At 39.5% G+C, this 16,447-nt stretch overlaps 1 protein-coding gene across 2 annotated transcripts in view; it reads right to left on the bottom strand.

Annotated features, from left to right (window-relative positions):
• The window catches only part of slc37a2.S (solute carrier family 37 (glucose-6-phosphate transporter), member 2 S homeolog), a 38,750-nt gene extending 34,493 nt beyond the window's left edge, over window positions 1-4,257 (bottom strand). Inside the window, exon 1 of one of the 2 annotated variants that reach the window (XM_018241669.2) lies at window positions 3,989-4,257. In XM_018241669.2, the coding sequence (XP_018097158.1) occupies window positions 3,989-4,047 (59 nt within the window). In that variant the 5' untranslated portion in view covers window positions 4,048-4,257. The remainder of the gene's footprint in view (window positions 1-3,988) is intronic. The other variant, XM_041571319.1, reaches the window with a different exon arrangement.
• Window positions 4,258-16,447: the final 12,190 nt, after the last annotated feature.

Genomic DNA, 16,447 nt, shown 5'->3' on the forward strand with positions numbered 1-16,447 from the left:
GTCAGGGGCGTAACTACCGGGGGAGCAGGGGGTGCAAATGGGCCAGGGCCCGCACCCCCGCAGGGCCCCCTGGAAGATTGTGCGTGCTGCAGCCAGCTGGAGTCGGCTGCAGCGGCACAGAAAAATCGTGCACACGAGGGTGGGGGCGGGCCAGTCTGCACGGCTCACACCAGGGCCCGCCCCCACCAAGTTACGTTACTGCTGATCGTATTGAAATCAATGGAGCAGGGGGACTGATCAGATCTTCTAAGTGCCCTTAGCCTTGTTATATTATAGAATGGTATATATCAAAGTAGGCCTCTTATTGGCTGTATAAATAGGGATAGGGGTAACTGCCTCCTAGCTATCTCAAATTGGATGAACCAGCGCCACCTCAAACTCAACCTAACAAAAACTGAACTAATCATCTTTCCACCTAAGCCTGGTCCTACTCCCCTATTTAATATCTCTATTGATGACATGCTCATTAATCCTGTTAACTCAGCACGCTGTCTGGGGGTAATCTTTGACTCCTCTCTCTCCTTCTCTGATCATATTAACACCACTGTCAAAACGGTCACTTTTTCTTACGCAATATTGCCAAAATCCGTCCCTTCCTTTCACCTGATACAGCCAAGACGCTCATACATGCTCTCATCCTATCCCGACTAGATTACTGTAACCTTCTACTAACTGGCCTCCCTAACTCCCATCTCTCCCCTCTACAGTCTGTATTAAACACTGCTGCCAGAATTATCCCCCACTCATCCAAAAGGGTACAGGCCCCTACGCTGCTGAAATCCTTATTATGGTTTCCTAAAAAACAAAGAATAACTTATAAACTCACCCTCATAACCCTCAAAGCCCTTCATTCCTCTGCACCTAACTACATCTCATCTCTTGTTTCTCTATATGTTCCTGCCCAAAACCTCCACTCCTGTCAGAGCAACTGCTTGGTTGTACTACTACTGCTGTTTCCCGTATAAAATCCTTTTCTCTTGCGACTCCTTATATTTGGAATGCCATTCCTGAATCTCTCAGGAGAGAATCCTCCTTCAGTGTTTTTAAAAGGAAACTCAAAGACTACCTCTGGGAGCACTGGATAACACCTGAACTGGGAACTGGCACTTATATAACAGTGTAACAAACTGTAACCTGCAGCACCTTAATAACCCTCTGAATTGTGTCTGTATGTTACCCTCCCATTTAGACTGTAAGCCCTACAGGGTAGCCTTTTGTTTCCTTGACACTGAGCAATTAATCTTTATTGTAATTATATTTTATATTTATGTGAATTGTATTTCTAATAATGCACTTATTGATAATTTTTATTTCAATGACCCCCTTGTTTGTTACGACTAATTTGTTGTTTTGCTGTACAGTGCTTTGCCCTCAAGGAGCGCTATGCAAATAAAAATAAACATACATACATACATACATACATACCATGTAAACATTCCTATTTTTAAGAAGCAGACCACACAGTTTTGTGTACACAGATATCTATTATGTGGGGCAATTCTTTTAAATGGTTCTTTTTGGATTACACATATTAGAAAAAGCATCACAAGCAAGCAACAATAAATGCTCCCTTGTGACAGGTTTTAACTGCCGCCAATTCATTGACCAAACATAGCCAGGCTTAGGGATCTGAGTTCAGATTCACATACTGTATGTCTAGCTGTTAGATCTCTAAGGGCCCTGATACACAGGGCATGCCCAGAGACAAACCTCCTCTGCCACAGGCAATGAAGTACCTGACAATACCTGTCCCTTCACATTACTTGGAATTGACACATGGACATTACAGGGCAGATTTATTATGCAGTGTAAAAAATAGTTACAAAATTGCCACAAATCACAGGCTTTGCCACTTACTTACTTATGGTCTGAGTCAGTGTAAAACAACTGCAAATCTGGGTAATTTGGATGTAAACGTGGAAGGAAGCATTTCTGAGTTATTGTCATATATGTAATGTATTTTACATGCAGCATATCTGAGTAATGTGAAGGCAACTACTGTCAGGGTGCTCAAGGGAGAGAAGGTTTCCGGTCGGATGCCCCATGTTTAAATGTTAGGGAGCGCTGTGGAAATTGTAAGGTAGCAATTACAGTCACTGGTGGGTGAATAAAATATTGCCCACCCTGTGAATTTTACAGAATCCCCTTGACAAAGGCTTACGCCGAAACGTTGGGGCCATTCTCATACTGGTGGTAGGTGTATCTGCTCCTTGCTGTATAATTGTAATACTTACTGTTTACTGTTATGTAATTGTGGCTATGTTTAAACGTTAGGTATATACCATGTAAGCTTATGTATTGTATTATACAGGCCTACTATTGTGGCTTTGTGTGTATTATTTGCATAAACAAGTAAAACTTTATTTTAAATATACCATACTTGCCTTCTTTTGAGTGTGCATACCTATCTATATATTATTTATACCTCAAACCTATGCCTAATGTTTAGTCAGTTTGATAAGTGTCAGAAAAAAAATTACATTCGATTTGTTTGTATATTTCACTCTACTTCCTTCCTGTCATGGTATGTACAATTATGAAGAGTGGCCATCAAATTGCAGGTATGGGATCTGTTAACTAGAAAGCTCTGTATTACGGGAAGTGCATCTCCTATAGACTCTGCTTTAATCCAATAGTTGACATTTTTTTAAAAAAAAACATTTAATTTTTCCCTGTAATAAGAAGACCTTTCCTTGTACTTGAACCCAACAAAAATAGAATTAAACTTTATTGGAGGCAAAACAAGTCTATTAATTTGTGTTTAAATGATTATTTGAGAGACATAAGGTATGTAGAATAGATCCAAATAACAAAAAAAGCCATTATGCGGAAAACCCAAACATTCTGGATTACAGGTTCCATACCTGTCCCAACAATTGTTTAACATACTAATGAGATAAAAAAAAATCGAAGTAATTATCGGTACAAGATCTGGCATCTTAGTATTCAGAATCACTGACAATGACTAAACGCATAAAAAAAATCATCAGGAAATTAGCTAAAAATTTCTAATATTCTGACAAATTTTGTATGCTTAGGGGCATATTTATCAACCGTCGAATTTTGGATTGAAAAAACTTTGAAATGAAAGTTTTTATTTGGTCGAATAGGTCCGTTTTCGTTCGAATAGGTCCGTATTCAGCCAAATTGGAATCGTACAAATAGAAGGAATAGCGCATTCGATCGAATTCGATTCAAAGTTTTTCCCAAAAAAACTTCGATTTTTCAAAGTCAACCAATTCATTCCAAATAGGTTCTAGGTGGTCCCCCATAGCAATTCGCCAGGTTTTAGATGGCGATTGGTCGAAGTCTAATTTATAAAGAGACAGTACATGATCGCTATTCGAATTTTCGATTTTTTTTCAAATTCAAATCGGACTATTCCCTATTCGAAGTACACAAAAAAATAGCTTAAAATTCGAATTTGTTTCATTCGAAAATTCACCTCGAGCTTTGTTAAATCTGCCCCTTAAAGTATCTGCATGAAAACATCTCCAATCATTGTTTGTAATGTGGCATTACTACTTTGCCTCCTCTCCGGTCTTTTGGTTTTGTTTCAGCTTCATGCCTTTGACATACAAAAAGAGGTGGACGACAGTGATAAGGTGTACAACAGAGAGAGGCAACAGGTAATAGACATTTTTAAATGTATGTTTTAAATCCTAAAATTGTAACATGTAAAATGATTTACAGCCTTGTTTTCCACAAGCAGCAGACAAGATGCTTTGCAGAGACATGAGATGGGAGTCATTACCAAATGACAGAACTTGTAAAACTAGTACATAGTAACAAAACAAGACTATCTTGTGAAAAGTCGTTTTCTCATAATACATGATACAAATGGATATTCCAATACATACAAACAGGTCTGCTATTGTGAGAAACAAACACATTTGCATGGGACAAGCACACCCGGGGATGCTGGGGGCTGTAGTCCAGAGGCTACATAAAAAGTAAAGTGAGACACAGATAACAGAAGTAAACTTACCAGCTGTCTCTGGATACAGACTGCATGAGCCTGATGGCAGGAGCTAGGGAAGATCTCATGTCTGCAGTCAAGAAGTTCTCGGTTCCTTTACAATGCTGATTTACTTTGCTGGCAATTGAGCTGCTGCTGAAGATTGTTAGTAGCCACTTAGTGGAGAGAAGATGTCTATCCTTGATGCTTGCATTTATATTGAGCAAAGGCACATAGCAGTGAGTGAGAATAAGGGGAAGGGTGCCAATAGTCCTGGAGGAGGCTGGGCAATGTCCTCACCCACCCCCAGTCACTAGCCCAGAACAAAGGAAGTAAGGAGGTGAGGGGAGTTGTATGGGGTTTGATATGCTGTTGTACTGCAAGCTTCAGTCAGATGAAACATCTTTGGTCATTACAGGTGTTGGGTCTACTTTCTGGAAATCTTGAATTTCTCTATAGAGACTTTATATAGAACTATATAGAACTATGCAGCAATGCCTTAACTGCTGGAAATTGCAGCACGTATGGTTCTCCTATTTATGTCTGTAAGTTACCCACCCTACTCTGCTTTTTGGTGGCAGGGGGGCTATTAACCTTTGCCGCAACACTTAGGACTCATTTTGAATGTAAATAAATTATTGCATTTATTGTACAGGGCTGCATAACACGGTGTAACTAGCATACAACAGACCCTGCAACTGCAAGGGGTCCAGATGAGAGGAAAGCAAGAAAAATTAACAAACATGCCGGCCCCCAAACTTTATGCTAGTGACTGCATACATAGGTAGCACTATATAAATTAAAATACTGTACATATATATTCAAAAAGAGATACCACAAGCTATCCAGACTGGCGAGACTGTTCCTTGTGGGGACTAAAGCGAAGTGGGCTGGCAAGGGAATACAGTGCATATAAAGCCAGTATAAGCAGCAGGTGTATTAAATAATCCCTGAGCTGCAACCCCCAGTTGCATTTTGTATCTGACTTTTCCCTTTCTTCTTAATTGCATCATATGCATACCCCCCAATGTTTGAAAAATGGAAAGAGAGACAAAAAATGTCTTACCATGTCCATTTTATGGCCACACTACCTAATCACCATGTCTTATTTTACAAAACTTGCCAGGTTATGAAAGTTGGAACACATTTCTGGAAGTTTTAGGGCAATGTTTTTGTGTTATAACAGTTTTGCTAATAAAGGTGAAATTGCCCTTTAAAGCTGCTAGTCTCAGTTCTCCCAACAGACCTGCTTATCTTAAATATTTACAACTGTATCTATAAGTGCAGGTGTGAGTATGCTGAGCTCTCTGCCAAAAAGACTTCTTTTTCTAGCGTCAGTGAAGGAGATAAAAGATATACTCTGGACTTTTTAATAAAAATCTGGGACATGGGGGATGAGCTGTCAAAATCGGGATTGGAAGGTATGCATGTAAACTAATTTTACCTTGCGCTCCACTATATCAGTTGGGAACAATCAAAACAGAATATGAATTGCCAAAACTATTTTTTTTTTTTTACTAATAAACATATATGAAGTGTATGAATTGTGGTTTTAAACTGTTATTTATTGTGAGAATTGTGGGTATAAATGTTATGAATTGGAATAGGCTTGCCAGCCAAGTTGTGTTAATGTGATTAATAAATAGCATAGAATCTTGGTACTAATAATGTAGTGTTTGGATTATATACTCAGAAAGCTCTGATATACAGGAAAGTTTTCTCCACAAGTCCATTTTAAGCAAATGCTTCCATTTTTTTTTAAGAATACCTTTTTCTGTAATAATAGAACAGTACCTTGTACTTAGTGTTAACTAAGCTGCATAACATGACAAAACAATAATATTGTGTTTTATTTTTAACCCTTTAAGTGCCAGCAGAATTTCACATTTTGGTTACGCGAAATGCCAGCCGTTTTTAAGCATTTTGTGCTCTCTCAATTTAGGGGCATTTTCTGAGGGGAAACCTATAGTTTACCTAGGAAAATTATACATTGTTTTTTTCGGTAGAAACTGAGCTTTCTAAATCTGCCTGAGTTTTCATGTATTTCCACCTGTGCAAAAAAATTTATAGTGCTAAATAACAAAAAAAAATGAAAAATTACCATTTTTCATCGTATATCAATTTATACCAGAAAAATATTTCATTTGACAGATGAAAATCCAACGTATTTGGAAAGCCTTATGTCTCTCGAACGTGCCAATACCAGATATGTATAGTTTTAGGGAGATTTAGGATTTCTGTACAGCAAAAACTCCCGGCAGTATATTACTGAATTTTGAAAGCACTAAGGCAGAAAACGGCATGCTTTAGATTCCAAGGCAAAAAATCCTGAAACCATAGGTTTACCCCAGAAAACCATAAATTTTTGAAAAGTACACATTCTGCCGATTACAAAATGGGTAACTATGTCTCTCTACTCCCAACTACCAAACAGAAAAGCTTGTCTGAACATAGCGGTTTTTCAAAATAAAATTCAAAATTTTGAAAAATCATTTCAAAGGTTTTATTTTGCTGCTCCGCATATCCCAAACTATATTACGTACCAAGAAAAAGCACCTGAAATATGATTGCCAGGGGTCCACTGAACAGTTTGATACCCATTATGCATAGGTTTACCAAAGTATCTGGCATTTAGAGACACAAATATGAAGTTAGCGCATCCAAATTGTTCAGGACTTTACTTCAGCTACTGAGAAATCAAAACATTGACTGCATTTTTTGTGGGGTAAAAACACAGAAATATACGTTTACCCCCCAAACCCATATATTTTTGGAAAGAACACATTCTACAGAATCTAAAATGGGTACCCATGCCTTTCTGCTCCAAACTACTGAGTCGCAAGGCTTTCCCAAAATTGTCGGTTTTGGTGAAATATCTGAAAATTGCCTCAAAGCTTCAACTTCTCAGCACCATATCACCCATGTATCATTACGTACTAAGAAAAAGCACCCTAAATATGATTGCCAGGGTTCCTCTGAACATTTTGGTGGCCATTGTTCATAAGTTTACCAAAGTATCTGGCATTTAGAGGCCCCAAAATGAAGTTAGCGCATACAAACAGTCCTGTGAGTAACTTCAGCTAATGAAAAATCAACACATTGACTGCATTTTTGTGGGGTAAAAACACAGAAATATATGTTTACCCCCCAAAACCCATATATTTTTGGAAAGTACACATTCTACCGAATCTAAAATGGGTACCCATGCCTTTCTGCTCCAAACTACTGAGTCGCAAGGCCTTCCCACAATTGTCGGTTTTGGTGAAATATCTGAAAATTGCCTCAAAGCTTCAACTTCTCAGCACCATATCACCCATGTATCGTTACGCACCAAGAAAAAACACCCTAAATATGATTGCCAGGGTTCCTCCAAACAGTTTGGTAGCCATTGTTCATAGGTTTACCAAAGTATCTGGCAGTTAGAGGCCTCAAAATGAAGTTAGCGCATACAAATAGTCCTGTGGGTAACTTCATATAATGAGAAATCAACACATTGACTGCATTTTTGTGGGGTAAAAACACAGAAATATATGTTTACCCCCCAAACCCATATATTTTTGGAAAGAACACATTCTACAGAATCTAAAATGGGTACCCATGCCTTTCTGCTCCAAACTACTGAGTCGCAAGGCTTTCCCAAAATTGTCGGTTTTGGTGAAATATCTGAAAATTGCCTCAAAGCTTCAACTTCTCAGCACCATATCACCCATGTATCGTTACGCACCAAGAAAAAACACCCTAAATATGATTGCCAGGGTTCCTCCAAACAGTTTGGTGGCCATTGTTCATAGGTTTACCAAAGTATCTGGCAGTTAGAGGCCTCAAAATGAAGTTAGCGCATACAAATAGTCCTGTGGGTAACTTCATCTAATGAAAAATCAACACATTGACTGCATTTTTGTGGGGTAAAAACACAGAAATATATGTTTACCCCCCAAACCCATATATTTTTGGAAAGTACACATTCTACAGAATCTAAAATGGATACCCATGCCTTTCTGCTCCAAACTACTGAGTCGCAAGGCTTTCCCACAATTGTCGGTTTTGGTGAAATATCTGAAAATTGCCTCAAAGCTTCAACTTCTCAGCACCATATCACCCATGTATCGTTACGCACCAAAAAAAAACACCCTAAATATGATTGCCAGGGGTCCTCCAAACAGTTTGGTGCCCACTGTGCATAGGTTTACCAAAGTATATGGCAGTTAGAGGCCCCAAAATGAAGTTAGTGCATACAAAAAGTCCAGTGGGTAACTTCAGCTAATGAAAAATCAACACATTGACTGCATTTTTGTGGGGTAAAAACACAGAAATATATGTTTACCCCCCAAAACCCATATATTTTTGGAAAGTACACATTCTACAGAATCTAAAATGGGTACCCATGCCTTTCTGTTCCAAACTACTGAGTCGCAAGGCTTTCCCACAATTGTCGGTTTTGGTGAAATATCTGAAAATTGCCTCAAAGCTTCAACTTCTCAGCCCCATATCACCCATGTATCGTTACGCACCAAGAAAAAGCACCCTAAATATGATTGCCAGGGGTCCTCCAAACAGTTTGGTGCCCACTGTGCATAGGTTTACCAAAGTATCTGGCATTTAGAGGCCTCAAAATGAAGTTAGCGCATACAAATAGTCCCGTGGGTAACTTCATCTAATGAAAAATCAACACATTGACTGCATTTTTGTGGGGTAAAAACACAGAAATATATGTTTACCCCCCAAAACCCATATATTTTTGGAAAGTACACATTCTACAGAATCTAAAATGGGTACCCATGCCTTTCTGTTCCAAACTACTGAGTCGCAAGGCTTTCCCACAATTGTCGGTTTTGGTGAAATATCTGAAAATTGCCTCAAAGCTTCAACTTCTCAGCACCATATCACCCATGTATCGTTACGCACCAAGAAAAAACACCCTAAATATGATTGCCAGGGTTCCTCCAAACAGTTTGGTGGCCATTGTTCATAGGTTTACCAAAGTATCTGGCATTTAGAGGCCTCAAAATGAAGTTAGCGCATACAAATAGTCCTGTGGGTAACTTCATCTAATGAAAAATCAACACATTGACTGCATTTTTGTGGGGTAAAAACACAGAAATATATGTTTACCCCCCAAACCCATATATTTTTGGAAAGTACACATTCTACAGAATCTAAAATGGATACCCATGCCTTTCTGCTCCAAACTACTGAGTCGCAAGGCTTTCCCACAATTGTCGGTTTTGGTGAAATATCTGAAAATTGCCTCAAAGCTTCAACTTCTCAGCACCATATCACCCATGTATCGTTACGCACCAAAAAAAAAACACCCTAAATATGATTGCCAGGGGTCCTCCAAACAGTTTGGTGCCCACTGTGCATAGGTTTACCAAAGTATATGGCAGTTAGAGGCCCCAAAATGAAGTTAGCGCATACAAATAGTCCTGTGGGTAACTTCAGCTAATGAAAAATCAACACATTGACTGCATTTTTGTGGGGTAAAAACACAGAAATATATGTTTACCCCCCAAACCCATATATTTTTGGAAAGTACACATTATACAGCCTTTCTGCCCCAAACTACTGAGTCGCAAGGCTTTGCCAAATTTGGCGGTTTTGGTAAAATATTCTGAAAATTGCCTCAAAGCTTCAACTTTCCAGCATCGTATTGTCCATGTATCATTACCAGCATAAAGCATCCTAAATATAAACATAGGGGTCTACTAAACAGTTTGATGCCCAATGTGCATAGATATACCAAACTATGTGGGGCACAGAGACCCCCAAATGACAATATGTATAGACATTTTCACGGCTGACGCGCTGGCTGCTGCAATATAACCACCCGGTGTGTGTATTATGCGACATTAGACCACCTAACAGTACAGAGACCCCAGAAAACCATATATTTTCAGAAAGTACACATTCTGACGAATCCAATATGGGTAAATAAGCGTTTCTACTGCAAACTGCCAAACTGCAAAGCAATGCTGAACATAACGGTTTTTATCAAATTTCTGAAAATCGTCACAAAGCTTGAATTTTACCCCATTATATGCCCCACATTTCTTAACTTATCAGCCTAAAACATCCTGAATATGAACGCCAGGGGTCTACTAAACACTTTGATGCCCAATATGCATAGATATACCAAACTATGTGGCGCACAGAGACCCCCAAATGACAATAGTGTATACATTTTCACGGCTGACGCGCGCTGGCTGCTGCAATATAAGCACCCGGTGTGTGTAATATGCGACATTAGACCCCCCTAACAGTACAGAGACCCCAGAAAACCATATATTTTCGGAAAGTACACATTCTGACGAATCCAATATGAGTAAATATGTGTTCCTACTGCAAACTGTCAAACTGCAAAGCAATGCTGAACGTAACGGTTTTTATCAAATTTCTGAAAATCGTCACAAAGCTTGAATTTTACCCCATTATATGCCCCACATTTCGTAACTTATCAGCATAAATCATCCTGAATATGAACGCCAGGGGTCTACTAAACACTTTGATGCCCAATATGCATAGATATACCAAACTATGTGGCGCACAGAGACCCCCAAATGACAATAGTGTATATACATTTTCACGGCTGACGCACGCTGGCTGCTGCAATATAAGCACCCGGTGTGTGTAATATGCGACATTAGACCCCCCTAACAGTACAGAGACCCCAGAAAACCATATATTTTCAGAAAGTATACATTCTGACGAATCGAATATGGGTAAATATGTGTTCCTACTGCAAACTGTCAAACTGCAAAGCAATGCTGAACGTAACAGTTTTTATCAAATTTCTGAAAATCGTCACAAAGCTTGAATTTTATCCCATTATATGCCCCACATTTCGTAACTTATCAGCATAAAACATCCTAAATATGAGCGCCAGGGGTCTACTGAACACTTTGATGCCCAAAATGCATAGATATACCAAACTATGTGGCGCACAGAGACCCCCAAATGACAATATGTATAGACATTTTCACGGCTGACACGCTGGCTGCAGCAATATAACCACCCGGTGTGTGTGTATTATGCGACATTAGACCACCTAACAGTACAGAGACCCCAGAAAACCATATATTTTCAGAAAGTACACATTCTGACGAATCCAATATGGGTAAATAAGTGTTTCTACTGCAAACTGCCAAACTGCAAAGCAATGCTGAACATAACGGTTTTTATCAAATTTCTGAAAATCGTCACAAAGCTTGAATTTTACCCCATTATATGCCCCACATTTCGTAACTTATCAGCATAAAACATCCTGAATATGAACGCCAGGGGTCTACTAAACACTTTGATGCCCAATATGCATAGATATACCAAACTATGTGGCGCACAGAGACCCCCAAATGACAATAGTGTATACATTTTCACGGCTGACGCGCGCTGGCTTCTGCAATATAAGCACCCGGTGTGTGTAATATGCGACATTAGACCCCCCTAACAGTACAGAGACCCCAGAAAACCATATATTTTCGGAAAGTACACATTCTGACGAATCCAATATGGGTAAATATGTGTTCCTACTGCAAACTGTCAAACTGCAAAGCAATGCTGAACGTAACGATTTTTATCAAATTTCTGAAAATCGTCACAAAGCTTGAATTTTACCCCATTATATGCCCCACATTTCGTAACTTATCAGCATAAAACATCCTGAATATGAACGCCAGGGGTCTACTAAACACTTTGATGCCCAATATGCATAGATATACCAAACTATGTGGCGCACAGAGACCCCCAAATGACAATAGTGTATACATTTTCACGGCTGATGCGCGCTGGCTGCTGCAATACAAGCACCTGGTGTGTGTAATATGCGACATTAGACCCCCCCTAACAGTACAGAGACCCCAGAAAACCATATATTTTCAGAAAGTACACATTTTGACGAATCCAATATGGGTAAATATGTGTTCCTACTGCAAACTGTCAAACTGCAAAGCAATGCTGAACGTAACGGTTTTTATCAAATTTCTGAACATCGTCACAAAGCTTGAATTTTACCCCATTATATGCCCCACATTTCGTAACTTATCAGCATAAAACATCCTAAATATGAGCGCATGGGGTCTACTGAACACTTTGATGCCCAATATGCATAGATATACCAAACTACGTGGCGCACAGAGACCCCAAATGACAATATGTATAGACATTTTCACGGCTGACGCGCTGGCTGCTGCAATATAACCACCCGGTGTGTGTATTATGCGACATTAGACCACCTAACAGCACAGAGACCCCAGAAAACCATATATTTTCAGAAAGTACACATTTTGACGAATCCAATATGGGTAAATAAGTGTTTCTACTGCAAACTGCCAAACTGCAAAGCAATGCTGAACATAACGGTTTTTATCAAATTTCTGAAAATCGTCACAAAGCTTGAATTTTACCCCATTATATGCCCCACATTTCGTAGCTTATCAGCATAAAACATCCTAAATATGAGCGCCAGGGGTCTACTGAACACTTTGATGCCCAATATGCATAGATATACCAAAGTATGTGGCGCACAGAGACCCCCAAATGACAATATGTATAGACATTTTCACAGCTGACGCGCTGGCTGCTGCAATATAAGCACCTGGTGTGTGTAATATGCGACATTAGACCCCCCTAACAGTACAGAGACCCCAGAAAACCATATATTTTCAGAAAGTACACATTCTGACGAATCCAAAATGGGTAAATAAGTGTTTCTACTGCAAACTGCCAAACTGCAAAGCAATGCTGAACATAACGGTTTTTATCAAATTTCTGAAAATCGTCACAAAGCTTGAATTTTACCCCATTATGTGCCCCACATTTCGTAACGTATCAGCATAAAACATCCTAAATATGAACGACAGGGGTCTACTGAACACTTTGATGCCCAATATGCATAGATATACCAAACTATGTGGCGCACAGAGACCCACAAATGGATATATAGTAGATAAAATTGCAAATAAATCACCAAAAACTAATAAAACCACAAAAATCAATGCTTTTTTTTTTCACACTAGTGTAATCGGCCACCAGAATTACCGTTTGAATATTTTAGCTGGGCCAAATCGATTATAAGGACAGAAACAAGTGAACAACACAAATGCAGAGCTGAAAATGCAATAAAATGGCTAAAAATTCAATAAAATGGCAAAAAATGCACCAAAATACCCAAAATTGCAATATAACCACCAAAATAACATACAAATGCTATTGCACAGTACGGTTAGCGAATACGCTATTCGGAACGGCAATAAAACATTTTTTTTAGCCCAAAAAGAGATGATGCGATAAGAAAAAAAAAAAAAAAGCCACAAAGCCATATATGTACATATGCGTGTGCACAACGGGTAAATTGCATGTTATTTGCGCGTGTGCGCGTGTGCAAGTGTACATGGGTGCTGTGAGTGTGTGTGACCCCCCCAATCCCCAAAAATCTATGTGTGAGTGTGTGTAAGTGTGAATGTAAGTGTATATTACTGTAATAAGTGTGTGTTGGTGTGTTTGTGTGTTTTTGTGTGTGTAAATGTTACACTTACCTGGGGTAGATGCCTCAGATCGATGAGAGAGGGCTCCACGCAGCAGATCTGCAGCTCCAACGGTCATCAGCCATGTGGGGGCGGAGCTGGGCGGAAGTGCAGCGCAGGCAGCAGCAGGACGCATAGGAAACGCGTCCCTGCTGCTGCTTTGGGGCCCCTGGGCGATCGCGCCCCAGGGGCCACACGATCCCCTGCTCTGCTCGTTGTCTAGGGGCAGGGGATCGTGAAGGAGCGGAGCGAGCGGCTCTAACAGCCACTCCTCCGCTCGCAAACCCGGAAGTGCTGCAGAACGTAGAATCTACGATCTGTGGCACTTTGGTCCTTTGATCCACAGAACGTAGATTCTACGTTCTGTGGCACTTAAAGGGTTAAATTCTGATATGTTTTTAGTAAACAAATAATGGCAATGCAAATTATGGAAAGACTCCTATCTGGTCCCAAGGATTCTAGATAACAGATCCCATATCTGTACTGTGCAGTGTGGTACAATGGATACTGAGAAAGCCTAAACTTGGTAACCAAGGCCGTTACACTGGTGTCACTTGGGGACAAATGGAGCTATGGTAATTGTACTGCCAGGAATATCAAGCATCAATGTGACAGGGCTATAGGGCCATCAAGAGAAGGTCTATTACGTGAACATGAGAGCGGGCACCAATTTCTTTTTTTAATCAGCTTCTCCAGACACAATACCTGAGTCACACCTAATAGTTCAATCATGGCGATCCTACTGATTCATGTAAAACTGGCTATATACTTATAGATCTGCTTGGTGACCTTTGCTTTTATTGCATTGTGAATATTAATTGCCCATTGCAAACTTGTGCTTGAAGGTGGCTTAAACTTTTGGAGCAAACATAACTTTTTTTATTACATACACTGCACACTATTGCTAACTATAAAATTTGCAATTGCTATCCTACTGTTGCGTGGTTGCAAAGGGTTTGCAAAATGTTTGTTAAGGCAAAATTCTTCAAAATGATAACCTTTATTAGAATTGCTAAGTATTTGTTTAACATCTTCCCTGCCAGCATTTTTGTTGTGAATGCTTGTGTATGAAATCTCCCTCTCTTCTCATTTGCCCAAGAAAGACAAAAATTACAGTGATCACTTTTTCAGAACAGAAAAGAACTTCGCAGTTCATTGGCACTCAGTGCTAGATTTTTTTTAAACATGGTGGGGCTCATTTATAAACACTGGGCAAATTTGCACCTGGGCAGTAACCCATAGCAACAATCAGCGATTAGCTTTTTTTCAGTCAGTTGCAGGTTCAACACTGAAAGCAATCATCTGATTGGTTGCCATGGGTTGCTGCCCAAGTGCAAATTTACCTAGTGTTTATAAATAATCCGCGGTGTGCTCTTTCTGAAGGGTATTTTCAGGGGGACTTTTTGTTCACCTAGGAAATAAATACATTTTTATTTCAGGACAACCTAAGCATTCTAAACATGCCTGAGTTTGTCTGCAGCTCCATTGAAGCAAGATGTATACCTATATTCTTTTTAATTTTATAAGCATACATATCAGAAACACTTTTTTTCGCAATAATACAACTGCTTTAGAAAGCACTGAACTCCACTACAAAATTTGTATGGAACGTGCACATACTGTTGAATACAAAATGGGTAAAACCCCCCCAAAAAAACGACCTGTCTACTCCAAACTATCAATCTGCAAAGCTTTTTAATGACATGCATATCACCGCAAACTTTGCATTGTAGCACTGTATCTCCCACATGTCATTAGGTATCAATGGGGAATGTTAATGTGCTGGCCGACCCAAAGCCCATGGGGCCTGCGGGTTTACTCAAAGTTTGCAACCTACTAGCACCCCTCTTCCACCAGGGTGCGCTCTTAGAGCTTCTGGTGCAGCCAGCCATGTCATTACTAGTTATGCGTATGCATGTGACCTAATGCGCATAATGAACTCTGGAAGAAACACTCATTATAGCCATGCATTCCACTAAACATAGCCACCCACCGGGTATGCTTTGTTGCATCTTAGAGAATGTTGGAATGTGATTGGTCAGATAAAATGTTGAGCTGTTTTAGGTTAGCAAAAAGTTGCTGTCGACCTTCTTCCAGGTGCGAGGATAGTCTTGGATATATCAATACATAGGTCAGACAACATGTCAATATAAGCAACATGTAAATTCATTTTATTGCAATGACCCTCAGACTGCCTCCCATTCACTTAAAGGGGTTGTTCACCTTTAAGTTAACTTTTAGTATGTTACAGAATGGTCAGTTCTAAGCAACTTTTCAATTGGTCTTCATTATTTATCGTTTTGAATTATTTGCATTTTTCTTCGTTCCAGCTTTCAAATGGGGGTCACTGACCCCATGTAAAAAACAAATGCTCTGTAAGGCTACAAATGTATTGTTATTGCTACTTTTTTATTACTCATCTACTTGTCAGGCCTCTCCTACTCATATTCCAGTCTCTAAGTCAAATCAATGCATGGTTGCTAGGGTAATTTGAACCCTAGAAACCATATTGCCAACATTGAAATGGGAGAGCTGCTGTATAAAAAGCTAAATAAATAAAAAACGACAAATAAAAAATGAAAAACAATTGCAAACTGTCTCAGTATATCACTCTCTACATCACACTAAAAGTTGTCTGCCACTATTTTTAGGAAAAAAACAGTGGTGGTTAAAACAGCCCTGTCTGCCGGACGCAGCTTCTTATAATATGAAATGCACTGCGCCTGCTGCACATGGAGATTTGAAAGTCTGTCTTTCACTGCTCCATGTTCATCACTCAAGGTGCTTTTCATTAAATATCAGGAATGGTGAGTATTTTAGCTGCCCTGACTGCTGGCGGACAAAACGCCTACATGTGGTTATCATCATCATCATTTATTTATATAGCGCTGTCAAGATACGCTCTATAAAAATGCTCTAATGTGGGGTTTTGTGACAAGAACAGAGAGTACCTTGTACTTCATGGTAAGGA

This window comes from Xenopus laevis, chromosome 7S, assembly GCF_017654675.1.
Source record: "Xenopus laevis strain J_2021 chromosome 7S, Xenopus_laevis_v10.1, whole genome shotgun sequence".
NCBI classification, from domain to species: domain Eukaryota; kingdom Metazoa; phylum Chordata; class Amphibia; order Anura; family Pipidae; genus Xenopus; species Xenopus laevis.